Source organism: Anguilla rostrata, chromosome 6 (assembly GCF_018555375.3).
Source record: "Anguilla rostrata isolate EN2019 chromosome 6, ASM1855537v3, whole genome shotgun sequence".
Classification (NCBI taxonomy): Eukaryota; Metazoa; Chordata; class Actinopteri; order Anguilliformes; family Anguillidae; genus Anguilla; species Anguilla rostrata.
Window position 1 is genome coordinate 1,297,661 of NC_057938.1, and position 21,487 is coordinate 1,319,147.

Below are 21,487 nucleotides of genomic sequence, written 5' to 3' on the forward strand. Positions count from 1 at the left end.
AATTGAATTATTTTTGTAATGTATTAAGTAGTTCGACTGTCTAGCTTCATTCTTTGTGATGAGCACTAAAGTTGTGTTCTTTATGTATACCTTTATTATATTCTAGAAGTTAAATTGTAATTATTTAATTTCAGTTCAGTTAATGCCATATTAACATAAACCAATAAACCTTAAATTATTCTCTTCCTCTGCAGCCTTATAGAGGGTTAAAATAAAACTACCTTTCCTCTACAATCAACCACAGCAACGACCTCTCATTGTAAATAAGATTCTGATCTTAATTAACCTGCCTGGTAAAATAAAAAAATAAAATATCCAGGACTGGCAGCTTCCAGATCCTGATTTACGGTTTTAAACTCTTTTTCTTATTCTTTGTTTGCAGCTGCCAAAATGATGATGAGTCATGAGAAGTCTCAGTGAACTGTGGATAGCCTGGAAACCTGAAAAATGGATCCCTATTTTACCTGGAAATCATCTACCCCTCCAAGTTATCCTTTTGGTTCTTCTTTTTGGTCCATATAGAATAAAGCTGGAAGTTGTTGGGAAACCTCAGGTTTACTGACAAAAGGACTTCATCATAATCTCTGTTGGTTTTTTTCCTTTTCTTTTCTTTTTTTTTGTTGATTGTTAGCCAATCGCAGACTGCCCAGGTGCTGTGACATCATCAGGCAGCTCCCTGTGGTTCAGTCACTCTTGAGTAACCACGGGAACTGGGAGCCAGCTGTGATCTGGCTAAGAGAGGGGCGGAGCTCTGCCTCTGTGGTTTAATCGTTTCTCAGTGTGAAATGCCATATGCAGGCCTCAGGGAGAGCCACCTAAACACTGAGAACTTTGCTGGTGAAGTGCATTGTGGGGTGGTGAGTCATCCGGCTGAAAACTTTCCTGGTGAACTGTGTTGTGTGGGATAGCTTGTATGCTCAGTGTCCGCCGAAGCTTTTTTTGTGAGATTTTTAGAGTGGAGTGTTCCGCATAACTGATGTGTGTGCAGAAGAACCGTACTAGCAGGTTCAGGCTTAGGGGCTGGCTCTACGTGCTGCCTGTAATGAGTGCCCCTTGTCAGCAGCCACCATAGAGGAAGAGCGATCAGTTTCTCGGACATGATGCAGAAGTTAACTGGATTTTTGTAACTGTAGGTAGGAAGTATTAACGTGTGTCATAAGCTCAGCGCTAAAACGGGATGATAGATTGATATACGGTGTAAGTGCTGAAGACATGGGCCTTTACTCCACTTCTCTTTTTTGTTGTTTGTTTTTACTGTGATTTTAATTTTTTTCTTTGGTTGGTTTTCTAATATCAGCTGTGAATGAGAGAGAGAGAGAGAGAGCGAGAGGGAAACACTCTAAATAAAATAGCATTAATTCTAATTGGATTAAAACAGTTTTGTCTTTTTATTTCTTGACCCCCCTCAGTTTGAGAAACGCTACCCATCTCCTGTCAGAAACACATTTCGTGAGGGCAGTCTGGTTTTCCCAACACAAAAACGCACCCCAATCTGAGGCAGGCCAGAGACACTAAAACGGGGTTGCAATTCCACCAAGCACAACAAATAAATGTGTATATGTTTCTCAGTCCTAACTCATGACAATACATCATCAGCTTCTGGCTTATGCCAAAGCATAATACTGAAATATGAAGGCTCATTACTCTTCATAGGCATACAGTGCACACAATGTATTTACATGGCAGTTTGCGCCCCCTGGTGGACATGGAGGTAAAACAATGAAACGGGCATACCGATTGCAATGATGCTTTTGAGGTTAAATCGCTAGTTTGAAATGGTAAACTGAAAAGACCATCCTTGCCCCAGAGGGTCAGACCCTTCTCAGAGTTTTAGAGTAATTTACAACTGGAACCACAGGGGAGAACCACCCCCCCACCCCGCCCCCGCCCCCCAAAAAAGATGAATATGCTGAAAATATATTGGTCCATATTGATTCAGAAAGAGCTATAACAGTTCCTCTCTAGTACAGAGTAAATACTCCTGGTCCTGTAGAACAGTATATTTAAATCCCAATACTGCACTGATGCACCAGCTTCTGGACGGGTTGTCCTATTCTTTGAACCCACTGTACCAGTCCATCCACCCGCTATAAAAATCTGCGAATTAGAACAGCCACTTATCAAGGGAGGAAAAACAGCCTGAACATTATTTTCATTGATCAACTCTTCCTAAACTCTCCTGTGTTAAAACATGGGGGGTCGAGCTGGTTTTTACGCAGCTGAACCGTTTCCAGCAGGAATCTCGATCGGTGTAATCTTTAGCGAACACGTTTTGACGAAACACTTTTGGCTCCCTCCTAGACTCCGTTGTTTTATACCGGCGGTTAAACTGGTAAAAGGTTAAACTGGTAAAGGTTTAAGTGGCAACGACAAACTGCACTCAATATTACCTCATAATATCCAACAGTCATAACATTTTTTTTTAACGTTTTTGTTTTTTAAAATATATTATTCAGCTGAAGTTCGTCTCAAGACTTCAGAGGTCAAACACGATAAACAAACATAGCATACGATAACACGGTATGTCAACAGTTTAGGTTTTTCATCGGACGACTCGACACGGTCACAAAGCTAATTCAGGAACGATCACTGGAAGGCTGTTTTAAAGGGAAGCATCCATTGTTATTCATGTCTTCCGTCCCCCGTTATTTTTTGTCTTTAATTTGGTGAACGCAGCTGAAGAGTGGCTTTGTTCCGGCGTTCACCTGTAGCTCAGGTGGGGAGACGTGTTGAGTGCTCTCGTGTACAGAAGTTCGGCAGTGTTGCTCGGTCGGTTACAGCGGGAGAGAAGAGCGCCATTAACGGATCCCCAGGAAGTGACGCGATCGACGGCGCCAAAGATGGCGACTACACTGACGCAGATCGTTTTCGGCGCGATAAGCTGACACTCAGGTGAGAAGATCCACGGGGGTTAAAAGCACGGTTAGTCCCTCAACTCCCGTAGTCTCTGGTCATGAGGCGCCATCCAAGTGCTTCATGATACATCGGCCTACCTTAAATGCTGCAGGCCTACCATCCTGTACTCGAAGAGCCTGGGGTAGAATTCCTTGATTTATTTATGTGTGTGTGTGTGTGAAGTTCAATAGTCATACCTTAAACGGTTTTGTTTCTTCAGTCACAATAAGTCAATATTTTGAAGTACAGGCTACAGTGTGCAAGCAGATCACCTCCCAGACTGGTTTCTGGCTTGGTTGTTTGCATATTGTTTTCTCTCGATTATCTCACGACTAAATTTCACTTGCGGGCATGTACGTCCTGTAATATGAGTTAGCTCGTACACATTTCCTTATTAACACAATACTTGAAACACACAATAGAGAAACGGTAAACTGTCTATGCAGTTATAAAAATGATTTAAAAATCCTGCCGCGGTGTGTATCTCTCCAACATGTCCTGTTTGTTGATGTAGTTGTTGATGCCGATAAGTTTATGTCCTTTATTTCAGTCACGGGAGGCTGAAGCATTTGCACTTCAGCATTTAGCTTCAGTAAATGCAGAAAAGTCCGTCAGGAAAGTTTCATGGTTTCCCGCTGAAATCGTAACCGCGGGATGTGTTCTGAATGCAGCCGTTCGGGTTAACTGTGTTCATAGCCTTGAGGACGGACGGACAGACTCCTGAACTCGGGGAAGTTTGAAATGTAAGATTCCAGAGGTAATAAAGGATTAACACACAGCAGACAATCCTGAGTGAGAAAGCATTGGGTGGTATTTCAGTACCTTAAGATCCGAGTATGTAGAGTGTGTGTGTGTGTGTGTGCGTGCGTGCATGCATGCGTGAGTGTGCACATGTTTGTGTGTGTGCTTGTTTTCTGTGTGTGTGTGTGTGTGTGTGTGTGCGTGCGTGCGTGCGTGAGTGTGCACGTGTTTGTGTGTGCTTGTGTTTCCTGTGTGTGTGTGTGTGTGTGTGTGTGTGTGTGTGTGTGTTTCAGTTGCATGCTTCACTGAGCCTGGAGCTCCTCCTCTTGCGCCTCGCTGATTTTTGGGGGCTGTGTGGAGGTGTGCCGCGGGCCGCAGGGGGCGGGGCTGGGTGTGTAGTTGAAGGGTGTGACTCTGACAGCTTTGCTGGGGCAGCTCTGGCGGAAGTGGCCTACGCCCCCGCTGTGTCCCTCGGTGGTGAGCGAGGGGGGGGTGGGGCTGTCCCGGCTGGCTCTCTGGGGGCCCTTGGCTGAGGGGCTCCCCTCCAAGGTCGGGGAGGTGCTGGAGCTGATCCTGCTGGAGAAATCCTCCGTCTGCACCGTGGCGTCGCTCGTTCTGCGCGGCGGCGGCGGCGGCATTGGCGGGTTTTTCCCGTCGGGGGACGGTACCAGGGGCAACGCGTTAGACGGCAGGGTGCTCCGCAGGATGTGGGGCACGTCCTCGTCCCGGATCCTCCTCCAGGTGACCCCGCCCTTGGCCACTCCCCCGGTCCTGCCCACGCCCCCAGCCTCGCTCTTGGCTCTCCCGCTGGAGTCTGAGGAGGACGAGCGCATGGAGGAGCGGCTAGTCGTTCGGTTCAGGGCGTTGATGGCCGGGGACGACGAGTAACGCTTGAATGCCTCACTGTCCCGTGGCCTGCCGCTCCCGATGGCGGAGGAGACGACTCCATTTTTCTGGGGTGCCCGGCAAGGGCTCTCCGATCCAGCTCTTCGAGCGGGACGTCCCGCTGAAAGGTCCCGGTCACTGCCAGAGTTGGCCCTGTTGATCGATGGGCTCTGTCCCAGCAGCCTTTGCCTCTGCCCAAGTGCTGCCCCCTGCCCCCGGTTCTGGCCCCTTTCTTGCACCCGTGGCTGTTGTTTCTGCACGGTGCTCTTCAGCTCCTGGCAGCGCGACGAGCAGAGGAAGACGGCGGGGGCTACGGGCCGCGCCCTACGGGGCGATGCACATTGGGAGGTGGGTACCGACCGCGACCCTCCGGCCCCCATCGCTTCCCTCCTGGACACGCGGGGCGGGGACTCCTTGATGAAGGTCAGCTGCCGCAGAAAGCCACTGCGATCGGAGTTGTGGGCGGGAGGCCGTCCGGAGCGGGTCGGCGGGTTAAGGCGGCTGCCGGCAGGCACAGGCTGCCTGCCACGGACCGCTGGTGACCTCTGCTGGCCCACTTTGTTGGATGGCTCACTGGTGACCAGAGGGGAGATGGTTCTGGAAGGCGGTTTGGGCAGAGTCTGCATGAACGGGATGCGGACCGGCGATTTGTGCGTCTTCTTCGGCTCTGGAGGCCTGGGTGTGGCAGCTCTCTGGGCGGCCGGTGGAGAGGTGGCCTCCTTACGGCCCTTGCCCGGACTGCTCACTGCTGCCTTTACCCCGCCGGTTTTTTGAACGGGCTTCTCCGCCGGCCAGGGGGCGCTGGACTTCTTCTGGGGCCGCTTTAGCGGGGTGGAGCTCTGGGACGAGGTGGAGCCAGAAGATGAGCTCTTGGGGATCCTGGCGGGGGGTGTGGAGCTACGTTTGGGCAGGAAGAACTCGGGCTGCTCCTCGCCGGGCTGTGCCAGCCTGTGCAGGCTCTTGGACCGGTGCTGCGCCAAGCTTGGGTTTTTGGCTGTCGAAACTCTGGTTGGGGGTGGCCTCTGCGAAATTGGCTCCTTCTTTGGGGTGTAGATTACCGTCCTCCCCCTGAAGACCACGGGCATGTTGGGGACTGGCTTCCGCTGGGAGAAGTCCAGCGGTTTCCCGGCATTCCGGCCCTCCGGCATTTTCCCGTTCCCTCTGTTGTCCTTGCCGCCCTTCTTCTTGGCACCTGGTCTGGAGTGGAGGCTCGACACGTCGGACATCAGGGAGAGCCCGGACTCGGACTCTGTCTCAGAGGAGGGCTCCTGGGACTGGGACACGGCCTGCAGGTGCATGACCACGGACCGCGCCCCCTCCTGGATGGCCCGCCACTCCACGCTGTTGAGGTCCGAATCGGACGCCGTGTCCCCCTCGCTGCCTGGATCTCGGTCTGAATCCCAGCTCCCAAAAGCGTTGTGCGCCGCTTCGTGCTCGGTCTTGGCCCGCTGCCTCTTCTCCACCTTCTTTTTGCGGGCGGCCGCCAGCCTCTTCCTCTGCGCTGGCATGCCGGAGGTGATGCACTTCTGCAGCAGGTCGTCCTCCGAGTCCAGGCTGACTGAGCTCGGGGAGCTGTCCCTTTCACGTCCTCGCTCAAACTGTCCACGCCCGCCGGGCAGTCTTACGGCCTCGTGGGCATAGCTGGGGGTCGCGTGCCGCCTGTTTCGCACCCACGTCTTGCCCTGGCCCTCCTCCAGGCTGGAGAAGCTCAGCGATCTGAGAGAGGAGCTGAGGGGCTGGCGAGAGAGGTTTGCATTTGCGATCATCGCGTGCTTGCCCTTCGCAGGAAAGGCTCTGTTGACCCCTTGGCTGATGTTAATCTGCCTTTGGGCTGTCTCATTCCTGCCGCCCATTTTTGCATGCAGTGTCCTCTCCTGGTTTGCCACTGGCTCCTCCTCCTCCTCCTGCACTTTGGTCAGATCGCCACAGGAGCAGCAGACAAGCTCGTGCCCGGGAGCAGCCTGCAGCCGCCGGGACTGGAAATGGAAGCTGCGCTGGGTGAGCTCCCTGCGCGCCCCCTTCTGATCTCCGCATCCCGGAACGTTCTTCTTAATGACGGGCAGCCCCAGTAGTGGCCCGGCCCTGCCCCGGGTCTGCTCCTGCCTTGGGGGGAGAAGATGGCTCTGCAACCGGACTCCGCCTCGAACCTGAGACGCCGCCACCGCCGCCCTTTGCACCGGCCCCACCCGTCTGAAAGTCCGGTTCGTCTGGTCAGGCGCCACGGGCGGCTGGCCCGCTGCCCTGGCAGGCTTGTGAAAGCGGGAGAAGGCCCGCAGCTCCTCAATCCGCCGCACGTCTGGATCCACCCCCGGCTCCTTGGCGGCATAGCGGAGGGTCTCGTCGCTCTGGGACGTGGTGCTGGAGATGTTCATGGGTGAGTCGCTGTAGGAGGAGTCGTCATGGTAAGAGCTGTCGTGGTAAGAGCCCCCCCTCTCAAGCTTCCCTGGCATGGGGGGCTGCCTCTGGGTGGCCTGTGTTGGGAGCAGCATGTACAGTGGCAATTGTGTGGTGGACCTGTGGCTCTGGGCACCAAAGACAGGCCTGGGGAGGTTGGCCAGAAGGGAGGACCTGGTCTTGAAGCGCGAGGGCATAGCTGAGCTGATGCACTCCTTCAGGATCTCAATGTCATCATCGGAGTTGCCCTCGCTGTACTTCTCCATGTCCAGGACGGAGGGGCGCTCCCCACCTTGCTCGTCCCACGCCCCCCCTCCGAGGTTGTTATCGTTGTCGCCGCCCCCTCTCTGGTGGAGCAGGGGTGTGAGCTTCAGTTCCACATCCTTCTGGATGTAGTGTTCATGCAGGGGCAGGGCACTGAGGCTGGAGGCGCACGAGAAGTTCTCTGTGGGCCTCTCCACAGTGAAATAGATCATGGTATCAAGGTCCGGTGGCAAGTTGTACCGCTCCCGGAAGTCTGCAATTTCAGCAAACCTCCTCCAGGCTCCGGCCTCCCACTGTGAACCTACTCCCACCCCATATCCCATTCCCATCCCCCCCATCTGTGCTTGGGTCTCCTGGCCACCTGGGTCAGCGGGGCAGCAGGGAGTTTTGCAGCGACTGGGCGGCATGGTCTGCCCGGGGCTGTCGGGCAGGTCGCTGGGACTGATGGTGCCACTGATTTGCTCGCTGCCTGGGTCACTCTGGACTGAGCTGGCAAAGGAAGGCGACTCAAAGCTGCCCAGTGAGCTTACAGAACTACAGCGGCTCAGAACCAGTGGGCTGTCCTGCACGCAGTTCTCTGAGGGACTGGAGGGCGTCTGGTCCTCCTGCCGGATGAAGATTTTCTCACGCCGGGTGGGACGGGGGATCTCCACAGGCTGGGAGGTAGGGACAGGGGGAAGTTTTGTGACCGTGTCCTCCTCCAGTGGCTGGCTCTCACTCAGGTCATCCAAGGTGTTCTCATCCTCCTCATCCTCCTCTGCCTCCTCCCTCTTGACCAGGTTTCCTTCCTCCACCTCGATGATTTCCAGCGAGGCGTCGCTGTCCAGCTCGTTCTCCAGCTGGCTCTGGCTGCGGCCCTCCAGGCCTCCGTCGGCAGAGGAGAGGGAGGACAGCGAGCTGCAGCGGGAGAAGCAGATGGGCGTGTTCTCCACAGAGTACCGCTGCAGCGTCTCCTGCCCCAGGGCCGGGCTCCAGGCGCTGCAGCTGGCTGGGGACAGCTTGCTCGTCAGCGCCCCGCCCGTCAGCACTGTGGGCACCCATGCTTGACGTCTCATCCCCTGGGCCGCCTGGACGTCGATGGTAGTCTTGGCAACCCCGAACTTGGCCACGCTCTGGATCAGTGGGACGTGTTGATAAGAGGGCGACAGCTTGATTGGCGGGGTATAGGCACCAGCTGCATGTTTAGTGGATGGTGGAATTTGTGGCAGCTCTGCACGCTTTCCCTCATTTGCCACTGGAGTAGGTGCTTCTCGGCTGTCCTCTGAGTCTCCTTCTGGCGCCTTGATCTGACTGGTTTTACTGGTAATGCAGTGCACTTGTTTTTCAGGAGCGATGCAGCCTGTGTCCTTTTCCGGGGGCACAAAGCAGCGCACGTCCCTTTCAGGAGGAACGACACGCCGCCCTTCCTTTTCCGGGCGGCCGTAGAGCGCCTCCTTCAGGTCGAGTCTGTCGGGCCGTTTCCGGCCACTGGCCGACACAGATCTGCGTGCAGCGGGGCGAAGCTGGTCTGTGTTCTTATTGCCGCCGCCGCCACCGTAGCCATCACTGGTGCTGCCGCTGCTGTTCAGGCTGTCTGTTGACAGGCTGCTTTGGGCTTGCTTCAGCCGTAGGAGTGCCTGGGCCCCTGCAAAACGCGGCTGGGTGAACCCGCCATTGCCCTCCCACAGCCGGCAGGGGGAGCAGGACTTGGCCCGGGCCTCGTAGAGGGTGTCGCGCGGGTCATCTGCTCGAAATCGGCCGTCTGCCAGGTGGTCCTCCGAGCTCAGGCTGAAGCTGTCCTCGGAGGACGTCGGGGCAGTGATGTCATCCTTTGCAGTGCGAGGCTTTGCCGCCATACGGGGAGCCCTCCGGGTCAGCCCCTCCGCCACGGCGGGCGTGTCTCTGTCGGGAGGCGGGGCCCTCTGGTGGTCAGACTGGAGATGGCCCTGCTGTGGAAGGGGCACATTGGGTGGGTTGCCCCCGGCGTTGTTGCTAAGGAACGCAGACAGCATGGAGAAGCTGGTGGTGTCCAGACCCACCGAGGCGCTGGGGGCTGCCTCGTCCTCCTCGAAGCAGCAGCCCGAGTCGGAGCCGTAGTCGCGGGCGAGGCTCTCCATGCGCCGCAGCGGTTTGGCCAGGGCCGGCGCCGGAACCTTCTGGCTCCGCCTCTCCATGGAGTCGAAGGTCTCCTCCAGGCGGCGGGCGTCCAGCTCGGCCTCCAGGGCCTTCTGCTTCCTCATGTAGAGCGAGGGCGTGCAGGAGCCCGGGGAGACCACCGCCGCGTCCTTGTACTTGAGCGGCCGGCTGGCCAGCAGGTTGCGCAGGGCGGCGGCGCTGCCCATGGCGATCATCTTGTGCTTGGAGTGGATGAGGCTGCGCAGCATGGCCACCGCTCCCAGGTCCCACAGCAGCTCCTGGTCCTCCGGGCTGCGGGCCGACAGGTTCCACAGGGTCCCGCAGGCGTTGCTCACGATGGTCAGGCTGTGGGAGCGCAGGTGCTGCAGCAGGATCTGCAGGCAGTTATGGTCCCGCAGCACTTGCCTGTGGGGGGGTGGGGGTGGGGGTGGGGGGGGGGGAGGCATGAGAGAGAGGTACAAGGAGAGAGAAGGAAGAGGAGGGTACAGGGGAAGGGTGGAAGAGGAGAGAGAGGAATATAGAGAGGAGGGAAGTGGGGTGGAGGAGAGAGAGGAAGGTAGAAAGGGAAGGAAGAGGAGGTTGAGGGGAGGGGTAGTAGACGAGAGAGAAGAGGGGGAGAGGCAACATAATTACAAACAGCAGACTCTTGTGCGGGCCTGGTGCTGCATGGTAAGCAGTGATTACACTGTGAGAGAACCACTTTCTGCACGGTGCCAGTGACCGTCTGGGACTGGAGTTAGAACTGCTGGTTAACTGGGATGTGAGTGTGTTAATTCTACAGTGTGTCTGTGAAAAACTGGCCACAGTCTGTTCATTACCACTGCACTGCTGCCTCATACTCACACAATGGCAAAACAAATGCACGCATGAATTTGTATGTTAAGTTGCGATTGAAAAAGGTCTGTGACCTAGGTGTGCATGTGAGTGAGCATACGTGTGTGTGTGTGCGCGTGTGTGTGTGTGTGTGTGTTTGTGTGTGTAGGTGTACCTGTGTGTATGTGTGAGAGTGTGAGTATGTATATATGTGCATGTGTGTGTATGTGAGTGTGTGCACGCATGTGTGTGTGTGAGTATGTATATATGTGCGTGTGTGTGTGTGTGTGTGTGTGTGTGTGTGTGAGCGAGAGACACACACCTGTAGTCCTCGCGGGTGGCCACTAAGCTGGACACGTTGCGCAGGATTCCTCCTCCACTCTCCATGACTGCCAGCTGGTTTGTTTGGCACCTGCAGGAGGGACACCCAGCATTTCAGAACCCCAGCGTCCCGCTGTCCTACAGGTGTCAGAACCCAGGTCTGGGGGGCCGAAGTGCCTGATGATCCTCAGTGTGTTTCAGAATTACCCAAGTCAACTACCCTTTAAGTCAGGGGTCCTCAATCTTATCCAGAAAGGGCCGGTGTGGGTGCAGGTGCAGGCTTTTGTTCCAACCGAGCAGTTACACACCTGATTCTACTAATCAACCACTAGAGTAGTCTTGGCTAAGGACCTTGATCAGTATCATCAGGTGTGTCACGGCTTGGTTGGAACAAAAAACTGCACCCACACCGGCCCTTTCTAGATAAGACTGAGGACCCCTGCTTTAAGTCCTTTAAATCCTAATGTTCATCTATCCCAATATTCCAATACCCAGATAATCCACCATTCCAAACCTGCGTTCAATTTTCTGGATTAAGTGGATTAACATCCAAAGACTCATCAATGTTCATCAAAGCAGATCGGATCTCATTGCACTGGGTCTTCCCTGCGCACGGAATGAACGGCGGATTGAAGCGGAATGAACGCGGTCCGGAACGTGGCGTGTGACCCCTGACCTGTACGTGAGCGTGCTGACCAGGAACCCCAGGGAGCCCTCGACGGAGCAGAGCGCCTCCTTGTTCTCCGGGCTGTGAGCGGACAGGTTCCACAGTGCGCTCAGCAGGCTCTTCAGCGTGGACTCCTGGGGGGGGGGGGGGTACAGAGAGGCGGGGTGCTCAAACTCGGGTCTTTATGTAGCACAGCCGCACCTAAAGAGGGTCTCCAACTCCAGCTCTGTACAACACTATACCAGGAACAGCGCATATGTCACCTTGGTGGCCTGCAGTGCGCAGGTCATGAGATCTGTGTTCTCACCTTGGTGGCCTGCAGGTCATGAGATCTATGTTCTCACCTTGGTGGCCTGCAGGTCATGAGATCTATGTTCTCACCTTGGTGGCCTGCAGGTCATGAGATCTATGTTCTCACTTTGGTGGCCTGCAGGTCATGAGCTCTATGTTCTCGCTTTGGTGGCCTGCAGTGCGCAGGTCATGAGCTCTATGTTCTCACCTTGGTGGCCTGCAGGTCATGAGCTCTATGTTCTCGCTTTGGTGGCCTACAGTGCGCAGGTCATGAGCTCTATGTTCTCACCTTGGTGGCCTGCAGGTCATGAGCTCTATGTTCTCACCTTGGTGGCCTGCAGGTCATGAGCTCTATGTTCTCACCTTGGTGGCCTGCAGTGCGCAGGTCATGAGCTCTATGTTCTCACCTTGGTGGCCTGCAGTGCGCAGGTCATGAGCTCTATGTTCTCACCTTGGTGGCCTGCAGTGCGCAGGTCATGAGATCTATGTTCTCACCTTGGTGGCCTGCAGTGCGCAGGTCATGAGCGCTGTCACACTGCCCACGTCCCTCAGGGCCTTCTTACTGTTCAGGTCTGCTCGCCACGACAGGTTCCTCAGAATACTGGACACCACCTGGGAATCAAGGGCTGCAATGAACTCTGGGAAACTAGACGAGGAATGACCTCTGGGAAACTGGGAGAGCAATGACCTCTGGGAAAATAGAAAACCAGTGGACCCTGGGAAACTAGAACAGCAATGACTCCTGGGAAACTAGTAAAATGGTGACTTCTGGTTTGAGGTCAATTGTTATTAGCTGTTTGGGCCCAGTGAGTTCAGCCTGCAGTGAGACGAGTTTCGAGAGGGCAGTTCTCTACCTGATGGAGCTCCTCACTGTCAGACTCCAGCTGGGTCACGATGGCCTGCAGAGCACTTTTCCTGGAGCAAAGAGTGGCCTGAAACAGACCCCGAATAACCATCACCTTACACAGACCCCGTATAGCCATCACCTTACACAGACCCCATAAAACCATCACCTTACACAGACCCCATAAATTCCTCTCTCTCTCTTTCTCTCACTCCCTGTCTCTCTCTCTCTCCCTCTCTCTCCCTCTCTCTCTCTCTCACCTTGTTGGCCACGTCCCCGAAGGTGAGGTTGGTGAGAGTCATGCCGGCGTATCGGCGCAGGGCCATGCTGAGGGGCTCGCACTGCATGCCGTACAGCACCTGGTCCAGGTGGACCAGCTCCGCCACCGCCTGCAGGCCCCCTGGGAAACCAGTGAAGGTTGGGCGTGGCCCATCATCGAAGCGCCCAGGACAGCCTCTCAATCAATCAATCAATCAATCAGCCAATCAGGTTTTATTCTGCGTGGGCAGTGCAATGCTTATAAAACTGTCTGAGTGCCACATGTGGCCAGCCCACATCTTTCCATCCTGGAATACACACAGGATGCACTCTACTCATAACAGTCTGAAGTACCACAATGCCACGAGTTTCGCCCATACGCGTTTTCATGCTGGCGTTTAAGGGGACACAGATGCTTTCTTCGAGGTTGAATATTAGATAACGTTTCATGGGCTGCTTTTGGGTTTGATGCATTTTCAATGAGCTTCATTGGCGGAAATAAGGAACGGAAAAGAAAAAAAGAACCCACTTTTTGTGTAATGGTATTGCTTCTGAACTGAGCTCAATAGCGCTGGTTCAGGCTGAAACAGGGAAGTCTTTTCTCTTGTCCTGTTGTATGGAATCGCCTGCCCTTGGCGAGTGGCTGTATGGGACACGGTACCCTTGGAACAACTCCCAGGAGGGGTGGTTCTGTGGGATGCAATGCCCTCAGGGCCACGGTCAGAGGGGCTCGTGGCCGCTTGTGTGGGACGATGCCCTCGGGGGCACAGCAGGTGGCTGTGTGGGACTACGCCCGCGGAACCAGGCCCAGGAGGGCTTGGTGGGTGGTTCTGTGGAGTATAACACCCTCGGAACCAGGCCCAGGAGGGCTTGGTGGGTGGTTCTGTGGAGTAGAACACGCTTGGAACCAGGCCCAGGGGGACTGTGTACCAGGTTCAGGCCGGGCACGTACCCAGTTCGTTCATGGCACGGCGGTACTCCTCTTCGAAGGACAGCTTCATGATGGCGCACATGGCCTGGCAGATCTGCGGCTCTGGAGCCTCCGGGATGGCTGGAGAGGGGGGGGCGAGACAAAATGGCCGACAGTTTCACTCCGCTCGTCAGACAGAACCGCGCCCGCACAATCGCCTGCTCTGCTCCTGATTCAGGCTGCCTTATCACACTACACACGGGCCTGCTGGGCCACACAGCTGCACATTTACTGATAAAGCCCATCCTGTTAATCGAGGTTGAGCAGATTGCACTTTTATTTGTTTAATTCTCCTCAATCCAGGAGGGAGCACTGTTGAGATTATCATCTCTTCTTCAGCTGACTGAGAGGCATCAACCACTTAATTTATGTAAATGTCTTATTTTTTATTATTATCTTATGAAGATTGATTGTATTATCAGCTATGTAATCGAGGGAACTGTCTCACATGGTACTGAACAGTCCCGTAATGTTACCCCCCCTCCCCTGCTTTACCTGTGGTTTTTGCGCTCCCAGGTGAAGTCGTTCCCAGGTGGGTCTGGATCCAGTCCCACCCGGTTTCGCAGTGGGTGCGGATCTGCTCCAGCACGTGGAGCACCCTCATCTCCCGCCGGGCCTGGCCCTCGTCCGGCTGCGAGTACACCACGTTGTGCAGGGCGGCGCCCGCCCGGGACCGTGCCTCCCGGCTGCTGGCCCCGCCCCCGGCCCCGCCCCCGGCCACGCCCGGCCCGTCATGCAGGATCTGCACCAGCAGGGGCACGCAGCCGGACTTGCGCATGGCCAGGCAGCTCTCCTGGGAGCTGGACATGGCCAGAAAAGTGCGGGACATCTCCTCCCGGTCCCGATTGGCCAGCATGGACAGCAGCCAGAACACCATCTCCACCTGCAGGTCATCCAGAGTACTGCGCATTAAGGCACACAGGTGAGTTACACCTACAGAGGTGAGTTACACCAACACAGGGGATTTACTTCAACACAGGTAAGTTACTCAAACCAATGGTATTTAAAGCTAATACATTAACAAATATATATAGTTCAAAGTCTTATGCTGAATGCTATATTCATATGATTATGTTCTTATGCTGAATGCTGTATTAATATGTTTATGTTCTTATGCTGTATTAATATGTTTCTGTTCTCATGCTGAATGCTGTATTAATATGTTTCTGTTCTCATGCTGAATGCTATGTCAGTGTATTTATGTTCCTAGGTGGGATGCTGCATATGGCTAAAGGTGAAATGTTGATTAAAATGATTTATTGTTTATTTGACTCACTTTGCTTCCTGACTCTCCAGCCGCTTCTGCTCCAGAACTAAGAGACATACTTTCAGCCTCAGTCTTTCCATAGGAGTTAGTCTGAGAGAGAGACATTAACACAGCATTGAGAGAGAGAGAGAGAGAGAGAGAGAGAGAGAGAGATTAACGCAGCATTGAGAAAGAGAGAGAGACATTAACACAGCATTGAGAGAGAGAGAGAGAGAGAAAGAGAGAGAGACATTAACACAGCATTGAGAGAGAGAGAGAATCATTAACACAGCATACAGAGAGAGAGAGAGAGAGATAGAGAGACAGGCATTAGCACAGTATAGAGAAGGGGGGGAAAGGAGAGAGGAGGAAATAAACACAAATACTTCACTGCTTCACCGAGAGATGGAGAGAGATTGAACGGTTAGTGAGATGGAGGGAGGAGAGAAGGGGAGGGGGAAGGGTTGCATTAATCTGTGAGAGAGAGTAAAATCATTCAGAATGGCTCTGAGGGGGGTGGATATTCTGAGGATATTCATTATTTTCAAGAGGTGCAGGCAGAGCAGCACTTCCTGTGTGAACAGGAAACGGCGACATGATTTTAATTATGCAGTGATTCGGCTGTCATTTATAATTTAGGAAAACCCATAAACATGAGACTGGTGTAACTGTCCTCAACAAAGTGATGATTAATTCATGGTGTCCATTTTACGTTCGAACGTTTTGTTTGGCTTTTCACAAAATGAAATGAACACTCTCTCTGGTATTTCATACAAGCTGAGGAGGTGGTTGTTCCCAAATGCTGTCTTCCAAATGGTGTCATAAAATCCAGCAGAAATGACAGTTGCTGGTTGTGTGCTAGTTGATGGCCTCCTTTACTCCTCTCTCTCCCTCCCTCCCTCCCTCTCTCTCTGTCCACTTTCTTGCTTTCTCTCTATCTCTGTCTCTCTCCTTTTCTCACTCTCTTTCATTCCCTGTTATGCTGCTCTCCCTCTTCCTCCTTCTCTCCCCCCCCCACCCCTCCCCCCTCCTCTCTCTCTCGGACCTTTGAAAGCAGAACTGATCTCATTAAAATAGATTTCACCCTCCCTCTGTGAGAGCACACGAATGCGTCAGCTTTTCTGAGCCAGTATGAGATGAGAGCAGAGGAGAAAGAGAGAGAAGAGAGAGAGAAGGAATAAAACGAATGGCTGTCCTTTCGTTCTAGGGGAGCTTGGCCACACACTCTGGGCATCTGTAAAGGTCTTGGGGAAATTGCCCTGCGTATCTTCAGAAAGCAGAGTCTGTGCTCTGGAAGCTTCAAATGAACAGCCTTTTTTCAGTCCACTGTTCATCCACTGGCAGAAGGAGTTTTGTTTTTTTCTTATTTTTCATCTGAAGTTTGTAGTTTCTTCACAGGAAAGCCTGCAGTCGGTGAAAATGTAGCTCCTGCCAGCTAATCAGCCGATTTAGCCTGATTTGACTATTCATTTTCTGAATGAAGTCCACGCCTGGTAGTGCGGTGAGGAGGGAGAAGTGGTTCTGGGTGCCGATGGGTTTATGATCGCTATGAAGCGTTTTCTCGTCGCCTAGAGGAGCAGCTGCCTGGAGCGTGTGGTGGGCCCTCTCCTGCGTGAGACAGCCGGCCGAACGAGGGGTCCTAATGCCCCGGGTGTCGTGGTGGTATTCTCTCACCTGCAGTAGTGCCTGCTCTCAGGCCCCGCCCAGCACTGCAGCCCCGCCCCACCATGCCCCCGCCCAGCCCTACCCTGCCCCACCCCACCCCACCATGCCCCACCCTCCCAAGCCCCACCCCACCATGCCCCACCCCACCCCACCCTGCCCGGCCCTGCCCTGCCCACCCTCCCATGCCCCACCCCACCCACCCGCCCCTGCCCTGCCAGCCCACCTCCCATGCCCACCCCACCCCACGCCTCGCAGCCCCACCCCCCATGTCCCACCCCACCCCGCCTTACTGGCTCTCAGGTGCTTCTCACCTGGCTCTCTGAGGGGGGGTCGTGCACCTCCTGCAGTTTTTTCTCCAGCTGCTCCAATCGCGCCACTCGGATCTGCCATGGGGGCGGAGCCAATCAACCAGTGAACTAACTATTCGGCCAATCAAGTGACCACTCAATCAATCAACAATCAATAAACTCACCATTCAACCAGCTAATATTGTGTTGATACGCACACGCACACAGACACACACACACAAACCACATGACGTTTTTTCAGGTGTTGGTTCAGACACTCTCCTCACCTGGGTTCTCTGCACCATCTCATCGCTGGTTCCAAAGCGCTCCTCCATCGCCGAGCGCACCTGCTGCACCTCAAACTCCAGCTGCTGCCCAATCAAATCTATCTGCGCTGAGAACTAGCACACAAAGAGAGGGTTACACACACACACACACACACATACACACTCTCACACACGCAAATACACACTCACTGTGTCGATGCGAGGCAGCTCAGCCAGTCGCCGTGACAACGCCTGCAGCTGGGTGTAGTACCAGCACCGCTCTTTCTCCTCTCTCTCGATCTCCTTCAGCAGCAAGGCCCTGAAACAGCACAGCACAGTCACCCTGTGTGACCCAGAGAAACAGCACAGCACAGTCACCCTGTGTGACTCAGAGAAACAGCACAGCACAGTCACCCTGTGTGACTCAGAGAAACAGCACAGCACAGTCACCCTGTGTGACCCAGAGAAACAGCACAGCACAGTCACCCTGTATGACTCAGAGAACAGACAGCACAGTCACCCTGTGTGACTCAGAGAAACAGCACAGCACAGTCACTCTGTATGACTCAGAGAAACAGCACAGCACAGTCACCCTGTGTGACTCAGAGTAACAGCACAGTCACCCTGTCAGAGAAACAGCACAGCACAGTCTCCCTGTGTGACTCAGAGAAACAGCACAGCACAGTCACCCTGTATGACCCAGAGAAACAGCACAGCACAGTCACTCTGTGTGACTCAGAGAAACAGCACAGCACAGTCACCCTGTGTGACCCAGAGAAACAGCACAGCACAGTCACTCTGTATGATTCAGAGAAACAGGGGTGTCCTGGTTTTGGGGTTCCTCTCACCTCTCCTTCAGGAGCTCCTCCAGGTGCTGGGTGGTAACCTGGGTCTCACCCAGGGGTTCCTCTTTGAGGAGCATGTCGTCCAGGAGGTGGGGCGCCCCAGGGTGCATTGCCACGCCCTCCCCTGAGAGAGAAGGACCCCCGTGGGGGGTGGGGCGAGGGGGCGGGGCCTCTGGGCCAGCCCGCAGGTTGTGCGGTTGGTACTTCAGCTCATAATAATGGGTCAAATCCATGTGCAGCTCTAACAGATAAACACAATAACAAACAAGTTAATCATGCAGAAATGAGTACATCCAGAGACTTATACAGACAATTTTATTAGTAGTAGTAGTTGTAGTATTAGCAGTTGCAGTCGCAGTAGTAGTAATATTAGTGTTTGTAGTACAGTGGGGTTTGTAGATGGTGTTCTGAAGCTAATGTAACATTAGCCTTGTTGAGCCAAAACGGGAGTATTATTATCCCTTAGTGGAGTGTCTGTGAGTCTCTACTCACTGGGCTGTGACTCTCTACATTCTGAGCTGTGAGTCTCTACACTCTGAGCTGTGAGTCTCTACTCACTGGCTGTGAGTCTCTACTCACTGGGCTGTGAGTCTCTACATTCTGAGCTGTGAGTCTCTACTCACTGGGCTGTGAGTCTCTATATTCTGAGCTGTGAGTCTCTACTCACTGGGCTGTGAGTCTCTACATTCTGGGCTGTGAGTCTCTACATTCTGAGCTGTGAGTCTCTACACTCTGAGCTGTACGCACCTCTGAGCTGGTCCAGTGTGTCTGACCTCTCAGTGGAGGCCAGAGAACGCGCCTCCTGCTCCAGCTTCGTCTGCAGCTGCTTCAGGCCCTCCTGCGCCAGAGAGAGAGAGTCAGAGCTTAAGAGCGTTACAGCGTTACAGAGTCAGACCTCAACAGTGTTACAGAATCACAGTGTTACAGATTCAGAGCTTCAGAGCGTTACAGTCACAGCATTACAGAGTCAGAGTGTTACAGAGTCACCATGTTACAGAGTCAGAGGGTTACTGAGTCACAATGTTAACGAGTCAGAGTGTTACTGAGTCACAATGTTACAGAGTCAGAATGTTACAGAGTCACCATGTTACAGAGTCAGAGTGTTACAGAGTCACCATGTTACAGAGTCAGAGGGTTACTGAGTCACAATGTTAACGAGTCAGAGTGTTACTGAGTCACAATGTTACAGAGTCAGAATGTTACAGAGTCACCATGTTACAGAGTCAGAGTGTTACAGAGTCACAGTGTTACAGAGTCACAATGTTACAGTCACAATGTTACCGAGTCAGAGTGTTACTGAGTCACAATGTTACAGAGTCAGAGTGTTACTGAGTCACAATGTTACCGAGTCAGAGTGTTACTGAGTCAAAATGTTACAGAGTCAGAGTGTTACTGAGTCACAATGTTACAGAGTCAGAGCTTCAGAGCGTTACAGTCACAGCATTACAGAGTCAGAATGTTACAGAGTCACAATGTTACAGAGTCAGAGTGTTACACAGTCACAATGTTACAGAGTCAGAGTGTTACTGAGTAAATTATTTTCAGGGGCCTTTTTTTTTTACTTTTTGTATTTATCCTGTGACCCACAGTTTGAGTACTGCCCCCCCCCCCCGCCAAAGCACAGGCTAATTGTCTAAATAACAGCATCTTGGGCTAATTGTCTAAATAACAGCATCTTGGGCTAATTATCTAAATAACAGCATCTTGGGCTAATTGTCTAAATAACAGCATCTTGGGCTAATTGTATAAATAACTGCAGCTTAGGCTAATTATCTAAATAACAGCATCGTAGGCTGTCTAAACTGCGGGTTTGGCTGATTAGAGGCTGAAATGCCTTTACGTATGAGTGTGTGAGTAAATGTGCGTGTGCCCTGTGATGGATTGGCGACCGATCCCGGGTGTATTCCTGCCCAATGCATGCTGGGATAGGCTCCAGCCCCCCGCGACCGTGACCCAGGAATAAGCAGGTTACATAATGGATGGAAGGACGGCCATCCTCTTCCTCGCTGATCGAGAGGGACGCGAGACACTGGAACCGCGCCGGCACACAGTTTACAGACTGAAACCCGAGAGAGCTTCCTTACAGGAACCGCGCCGGCACACAGTTTACAGACTGAAACCCGAGAGAGCTTCCTTACAGGAACCGCGCTGGCACACAGTTTACAGACTGAAACCCGAGAGAGCTTCCTTACAGGAACCGCGCCGGCACACAGTTTACAGACTGAAACCCGAGAGAGCTTCCTTACAGGAACCGCGCTGGCACACGGTATACAGACTGAAACCCAAGAGAGCTTCCTTACATGAGCCGCGCTGGCACACGGTTTACAGACTGAAACCCGAGAGAGCTTCCTTACAGGAACCGCACACGTATCAGCTGAAACCGGAAGCTTCTTACAGAACCGCGTGGTTACAGACTGAAACCCGAGAGAGCTTCCTTACAGGAACCGCGCCGGCACACAGTTTACAGACTGAAACCCGAGAGAGCTTCCTTACAGGAACTGCTGCAGCGCTCGTCCGCGCTTACCGCCAAACGGCTTCCCGCTTAGCGCCACGGGTTCGCCCGGGAATCAGCGTTTAACGCGCCTCTGACCTCATTTCCTGTACACGGCATTAGATAAAAAGCACCTACAGTAATGAATGGGCCGCTTCCCAAACTCAGTTAAGCCAGATCGTGTCCTGGATGAATGCATTTTCCCCTGGCACACAATTATTTCAAATAGAGCGGCGATATCACTGGAAAATGGCAGCGAATTACATATTTTAATATGCATTTGTTTTTATTTATGAAAGGTAAAATGTTACCCTGGTCTAAAATGTATGGTTGATGCGAGCCAGGAGGATGATCTTATAGGCTGGGGATGGTATGTGGCCACAGAGCGAGGCTGTTATCTGTTGTTCCGGCAGGAGAAGAGATCCACAGAACATCTCACCGTACAGCAGCCGGAGACGACAAGATCAGCGACCCCAGAGAAGCCCTGGTTTGAGGCCTGTCCGCCGGCGCCTGGGCGAGTCCCTCACCTTCATGTGGGACGTCTCGTTCTCCAGCTTGGACAGGTGAGTGGAGTTATCATCCAGCTCCCTGCGCAGGTAGCTGTTCTCCTTCCGCAGGTCCTCCACCTGCTGGGCCAGCTGGTCGTAGGAGGCCCCCGAGCGCGACATCATCTTCAAGCCGTCCAATCGCTGCAGAGGGGGGAGGGGTTATGCTGTGCTCATCTTCTTCAGCCTGTCCAATCACTGCAGGGCAAAGCAGAGGGCTGGAACTACTGTATTGTTTATAATTGTGTGTGCGCGTGTGTGTGTGTGTGTGTGTGCATGTGTGTTTGTGTCTGTGTGCATGTGAGTTTGTTTGTGCGTGTGTGTGGGTGTGTGTAAACATGAGTTTGTTTGTGCGTGTTTGTGTGTGTGTGTGTGTGTGTGGATGTTTGTGTTGTGTTGATGTGAGTGTTGTATATTATGTGGTGTGTTGATGTGTGTGTTGGGTTATTATGTGGTGTGTTGATGTGTGTGTTGGGTTATTATGTGGTGTGTTGATTTGTGTGTTGGGTTATTATGTGGTGTTGCGTTGCATAGTGCGCAGGCAGGACTGGAGGTAACAGACATGTCTAACGCACAGCGGCTCTGACGCCTGACTCAGGAGTCATAAACACGTCAGCGGGTTCTGGTCCAGCTCACTGATCCTGTTCAGAACCCAAGGGAGACGCACTACAAAAGCACTTCAGC

The 21,487-nt window shown here is 53.4% G+C and overlaps 2 protein-coding genes across 5 annotated transcripts in view; one reads left to right on the plus strand and one right to left on the minus strand.

The window, feature by feature from the left end:
* Positions 1–1,364, plus strand: part of LOC135257829 (receptor expression-enhancing protein 6-like) — a 39,570-nt gene extending 38,206 nt beyond the window's left edge. For all 4 annotated transcript variants that reach the window (XM_064340990.1, XM_064340991.1, XM_064340992.1 and 1 more), the window contains one exon: positions 383–1,364. In XM_064340990.1, the coding sequence (XP_064197060.1) occupies positions 383–420 (38 nt within the window). In that variant the 3' untranslated portion in view covers positions 421–1,364. The remainder of the gene's footprint in view (positions 1–382) is intronic.
* The window catches only part of LOC135257795 (adenomatous polyposis coli protein 2-like), a 26,145-nt gene continuing 5,605 nt past the window's right edge, over positions 948–21,487 (minus strand). Inside the window, exons 2-16 of the mRNA XM_064340921.1 lie at positions 20,786–21,001; positions 18,515–18,605; positions 17,771–18,008; positions 17,133–17,241; positions 16,944–17,057; positions 16,681–16,752; positions 14,735–14,815; positions 13,954–14,341; positions 13,441–13,539; positions 12,491–12,630; positions 12,241–12,318; positions 11,882–11,998; positions 11,105–11,229; positions 10,430–10,519; positions 948–9,699 (exon numbers count right to left, since the gene is read on the minus strand). Of these exons, the coding sequence (XP_064196991.1) occupies positions 3,939–9,699; positions 10,430–10,519; positions 11,105–11,229; positions 11,882–11,998; positions 12,241–12,318; positions 12,491–12,630; positions 13,441–13,539; positions 13,954–14,341; positions 14,735–14,815; positions 16,681–16,752; positions 16,944–17,057; positions 17,133–17,241; positions 17,771–18,008; positions 18,515–18,605; positions 20,786–20,929 (7,647 nt within the window). The 5' untranslated portion in view covers positions 20,930–21,001 and the 3' untranslated portion in view covers positions 948–3,938. The remainder of the gene's footprint in view (positions 9,700–10,429; positions 10,520–11,104; positions 11,230–11,881; positions 11,999–12,240; positions 12,319–12,490; positions 12,631–13,440; positions 13,540–13,953; positions 14,342–14,734; positions 14,816–16,680; positions 16,753–16,943; positions 17,058–17,132; positions 17,242–17,770; positions 18,009–18,514; positions 18,606–20,785; positions 21,002–21,487) is intronic.